This window comes from Arachis ipaensis, chromosome B01 (assembly GCF_000816755.2).
Source record: "Arachis ipaensis cultivar K30076 chromosome B01, Araip1.1, whole genome shotgun sequence".
NCBI lineage: Eukaryota > Viridiplantae > Streptophyta > Magnoliopsida > Fabales > Fabaceae > Arachis > Arachis ipaensis.
Window position 1 is genome coordinate 8,172,503 of NC_029785.2, and position 5,920 is coordinate 8,178,422.

At 39.4% G+C, this 5,920-nt stretch overlaps 1 protein-coding gene across 1 annotated transcript; it reads left to right on the forward strand.

The window, feature by feature from the left end:
- Window positions 4,112-5,568, forward strand: LOC107617967 (serine acetyltransferase 3, mitochondrial). The gene is made up of 2 exons (XM_021117016.1): window positions 4,112-4,230; window positions 4,263-5,568. Exon 2 carries the CDS (start codon window positions 4,308-4,310, stop codon window positions 5,196-5,198), a length of 891 nt encoding a protein of 296 aa, XP_020972675.1. The 5' UTR covers window positions 4,112-4,230; window positions 4,263-4,307; the 3' UTR covers window positions 5,199-5,568.

Here is a 5,920-nt window from a genome sequence, read left to right on the forward strand (position 1 = left end):
TTCGGTGGGCAGGTCTTGAATCTCCAAACATGCTTTGTTGAACCTTTCCATATAGGCCCGTAAGAACTCCCCGACCTCCTGTTTTATTCCCAGGAGACTTGGTGCATGTTTTACTTTGTCTTTCTGGATGGAGAACCTCATCAAGAACTTTCTTGAGAGGTCTTCAAAACTGGTAATTGACCTCGGAGGGAGGCTGTCGAACCACTTCATCGCTGCTTTTGACAAGGTTGTCGGAAAAGCTTTGCATCGCGTAGCGTCAGAAGCGTCAGCCAGATACATCCGACTTTTAAAGTTGCTCAGATGATGCTTTGGATCAGTGGTTCCATCGTAGAGGTCCATATCAGGGCTTCTAAAGTTTCTCGGAACTTTTGCCCTCATTATGTCCTCGCTAAAAGGATCTTTCTCCCCTAAGGGAGAATCTTCTCTGCCGTCGTGGGAGTTCTGACCTTTGAGGGAGGATTCTAATTTTAAGAGTTTTCTTTCTAACTCTTTTCGTCGCTCCATCTCCTCTTTTAGGTTCTTTTCGGTTTCCTTTTGTCGTTCCCGTTCCTGTTCTAGCTGCTCGAGGCGACTGTGGACTAATCCCATGAGCTCAATTGCGTGGGATGGTCCTTCTTTTTCTGATTCGCGCCCCTCCGAGGAATTTACCTTCGGGTTTTTGATTCTGGAGGTGCCTTCCCTGTGTTGATCATTGGCTTCCTGGTGAAGGGTCTGGTCTGCCTCATTGTTTCCAGTGTTCAGATTCTCTTGTTCAGAATCTGTCTCCACATGACCCTCTTCAAGGGATCTATCCGCCATCACTGGTTGATCTCTCGGGTCCCCGGCAACGGCGCCAATGTTACGGTGGGTAACCGGAGATTAATGGGCTGGATGGCGTTGGTTGGCCCAAACGTATGAAGGAGGTGGCTTTCGAGTGGATCTGTTACTCGGTGTTCCTCCGTCCGACTTGTACGTGTGAAAGAATGGGGGGTGGTACCTGCAAAGACACTCCGATGCCTAAGTTAGCAAGAGTGTGAGCAGGTTAGAGAGTATTGGAACTTAGCGATACCTGAATGGTGTCAGTGTATTTATAGTGGTGAACCAATAACCACCGCTGAAGTAGTGCCACCTTTTTAGGTGGATAACCGTTCCCATATCTTAGGGAGGTTAAGATATGGCTCTATGAAGTGGTTAGAGAGTTTCTAGGGGCAGTTACTCATTCGAATGAGTGTTATCTGCCAGCTAACCCTCGTATCCGACTTCTTTGGAGCAGGTCGTGTTCAGTACCGACTTCTGGGGATGAAGGCTGGTACTGGGTGAGGGCCAACCCTTTGGGTTGGGCCTTTTCGCTTGGATCCTGGACCTTTATTATTGGGCCAGAGTATGAACACCTACTATCAACATCAACATTTCAATTCATCAACAACCCAAATCATCAAATCATCATACATCATCATACAACAACTCTAATAACCAATTTAATTCAATCATATCATATGGGTCACTAGCCTAAGTGTCCATAAACATTACATATTACATAAAGAAAACCGAAACCATACCTATTAGCCGATTTCCACTATGCTCCGACACCAAACTTGATTCCAATCAAGTTTCCACCAAGCTCCAAACCATCAAAGCCAAACCAAAAGCCACCACCAACTCCAAAAACAAGCTTCATACATACAACATAACCACACATCAACAACTAAAGCTTATACTATACCAAACCACAAAGATAAAGAGGTTTCTTATCTTATCCAACGAGAGTAGGGGTAAAATTCAACAATTACCCACTACTAGAGATCACCTAAACAAGCAAAACCACAAAATCTACTCAAAACCCATAACCTCAAAAATGAAAAAATCTAGGGCATGAAACTGGGACTTGAGCTTCAAGTTCTTACCAGGTTTGCTTAGATAGAAACGTAGAGCTCTACGAGAGTTTTGCGTGGCCATAAACGACTCGTCAATTGGAGCTCCGTAGCTCAAGTTATGGCTCCCGGAAGGTGGAGGTGAATAGTAACCACTCCCCTCTTCTCCTCTCCTCTCAAAACCGCGGCTCTCTCTCATTTGGGGAAAGAAATAAGCTGAAAAGCTCATTAAATAAGTTTATATATGTTGGTCTTTGGGCCCGGTTTGGACCCGGTCTAACCCGTTTGCGTTTTTAGCCCGTTTGGCCCAAAGTGGGCCAAAACTTTTAAGATTAGTGTCCGATTTTCAATTCTAAATTATTTTTGTCCTTTCAAAACAATAAATTTTCAAAATATTATATTCCAAAATATGCGGTACTGGACAGACTAAAGCCAGTACTGCCAGCTTAAGCGCCAGTATGCATTTTTACAAAAACTTTTTGAAAGAGAAACATTTTCCAACTCAGAATAATTCACTGAAATCAAATATCACATTTTTATTTTCAAATTAAAACTTTTAAATTTTGAATCTATTTCGAGCACTAAAAATTATTTCATTAAAATGGTTTTACGTAAAAAACCCCGGTTCTTACAATTGGAATCTCAGGGACGATTTTAGTGCACGACACCAATCTCAGGAACCATTTCGGAGTTTAACTCTACCATAGTTAAAATGTTTGGATTATTATTCATTGGCTCTAGTTTATTTTTCATATTGACAAAATAACCCTTATCTCTTTTCCTCCTCTTTCACTCAGGCAGAAAACCCTTTTTCTTCTTCTCTACTCCGTTTGGTATTATGTGGTGCTATTAACGCATCTCAACCCATCATTGTGTGATCCAAATTCATTCTTCTCTATCGTGACCTCTGCCATTGAAAGAACTCCAGTATCAATTCAAAGAGTCCAAGAACAAATAAGAACAAACACTGAACACTGACTGAGCATCCAAGGCATTACCTTCGATAAAGACAGTAAGCAGAGATTTGAGAGAGAGAGACAGATGACTAGAAGAAAGCGACGAATACTGGTGAGCTGGCGACGGATGACGTGGAGCTGGCGACGGATGACGAGGAGCTGGCGATGAATATGACGGACGGACGATGAAAAAGAGCTGTGGAACATGACCTGAAAATGCTTGCGTTGAGCGAACGATGGGAGGACCTTCGAGGACGACGAACCAAGAGGATTGGTTAATGACCATGACGAATCAGGCGGTGATGGTGAGACAAACCAGGCGACAACGATGAAATGAACAGCAACGCTATGCAGATTAGGGTTTTCAAGGAAAAGCTGAGATGGAAGAGACTGGTTTATGCTTCTGCTATTCTACGTGAGTGAAAGGGGAGAGAGAGACTACTTTGAGTGGTTTCTACTCAATTCAAAAAAAAATTTTCTTTTTTTTTCTTTTTTAAATGAAACACCAAAACGACGTCATTTAGAGTAGACCAACCGACTTCTGATTGGATCCATAATTGGTCTGGTCTAATTTTTTGAACTATACAATTATGTAAGGTTAGAAATATGGGTATTTTAGTAAATTCAATTCATATAAACGTTTTTTTAATATCTGCTATAATTAGAGACTAAATTAAAATAAAAAAATGATATAAGAATTTAATTAAAAAAATATAAAAACTTAATTAATAATTACCGAAACAGTAATTAAACCTAAATTTAAATATTAAGCTAATAAAATATCCTTTTAGGTCTTCCTAGCCGAGGATGAGAAGCAGCATTTCGAACACGCAACCTCTTTTGCTGGCACAGGATTTCACACAGACAGAGGCATTATATATTTGTAATTTTGCATAATTTACTATGAAAATGAAATCCACGATGAAGTGCTCTGTTCTGATGTGGCCTCCTTTAGACCAGGATCTTTTGGCCTTTCCCTTCGGAACACGAATCTCATTCATTCATTGCTCATCCGCAAATACAAACTACACAACAAAACCAAAGATCATAAAAAACTAAAAGCAAAACTGCACTCTATATTTATAAATATATATACTTACTAGACACCCAAAAAAACTATATATACTTACTTTTAACCATTAATTAGTAGTTGTTAGAGTTATTTATACTTAGACAAATTTCACACGATTGTGTATTATTTTTATTTTTATTTTTCATTAGACTACTCCTTGTACTGAAGCATTATTAATTTATGTATTATAATAATTTTTTTCCCTGAAAATCATCCCCAATTTTCTTTCCATGAAAGTTCTGGTCGTGGGGCGCTCCATCACTTGCCCCTTATATAAGACTTGGAATTTCACTCCAACACCAATTCAATCCACACCCAAAATCTCTCTGCAAGCAATTCACACCCATCTTCTTTCATTTTCATCTTCTACATCATCATCATCCATCATCATCTTCTTCTTCTTCTTCTTCTTCTTCTTCTTCTTCTTCCATGGCTACTTGCGTAGATTCCTCAACCTCCTCCCCTTTTTCTCGGAAGCCAAACGGGTCCCAAACCGATGATCGTTCCTATAACTACCTCAAATTCTGCCGACCCACTTTCTCCGATCGTGTTTCCATTCCCAAGAACAAACCCCTGCATACACGCACGGTTATTGAAGAGTCTGACCCTAAGGTTGATGTTGACGATCGTGTTCATGTTCATGTTCATGATGAAGATGAAGATGCTGATGATGATGATGATGATCTATGGCGGAAGATGAAGGAAGAAGCGAAATCCGATGTGGAACAAGAACCTATTTTATCCAACTACTATTTCAGTTCAATATTGTGCCACAAGTCTTTAGAAAGCGCGTTATCCAATCATCTTTCCAACAAATTATCCAGCTTGAATCTCAACAGCACCACTCTCGTTAATCTCTTAGGAAGAAAAATTCTAGCCCTCTTGATTCAGAACCGCGTATCCGAGGTTTTCGCGGTCGATATTCACCCTGGCGCGAACATCGGCCGCGGAATCCTTCTGGATCACGCGACTGGCCTCGTGGTAGGCGAGACCGCCGTTATTGGGAACAATGTGTCCATTTTGCACAACGTCACGTTAGGTGGGACCGGAAAAGCTTCCGGCGACCGGCATCCGAAGATCGGTGACGGGGTTTTGATAGGTGCAGGGACTTGTATCTTAGGGAATATTAAGATTGGTGATGGTGCTAAGATTGGTGCTGGTTCAGTGGTGTTGAAGGATGTTCCTCCAAGAACAACTGCAGTTGGGAACCCTGCTAGATTGATTGGAGGAAAAGATAATCCCATTAGGCTTGATAAGATTCCTAGCTTCACTATGGACCATACTTCATATATTTCTGAGTGGTCTGATTATGTTATTTAGATTATGATTATGATTATGATGAAGATCATAATAATAATAATAATAATAACCATCCTAGTTTTAGATTTTAGGGTCCTTTTGATTTGGTTTGGGGGGTTTCCTATTCCTGCCTTTTGGGTATTTTGTTATACAAGAGAGAATCTAAGTTCTCCTGTTAACAAATAACAACATATATATTATTGTTGAAGATTGTGCAGAAAAAGAATAGCTGCTATGCTGCAACTTGTGTGTAGCAGTTTTATTTTATATGTATGATGATGATGTAGTACTAGTACTGGTTTTCTGTTGTTGTAAGGTGCAATTAGGAACACCCTTTTATGTAGTATATATGAATATGAATATGAATATGAATGACTCTGGCTTCCCTTCCCTTGACTTGCTTGCATTTTTGTGCTCTTAAATTTTTCATTTTTCATGCTTAATCATTGTTGAAGATGCAAGTGAGTGTAGTAATTTTGCAAATACTAGGTTGGTCAAATAGTAGAAAAGTGAATAATATTCTGCAATAGTTGCAATGATGTTTGGATTTCTGATACAGGCAATATTGCCCATGAAAGAGATATATTGAGAATTGAGATGTTGCTTTCACTCTTGGCAATTGTTAATGTGTTTCAGAAAAAAGTAAATTGTTCTAAATTCTAAACTTTAAATTTAAATTATTAATATAAAATATAATAAATTAAGAATTAAAATTTATTTAATTAATAAAAAAATTATTAAGA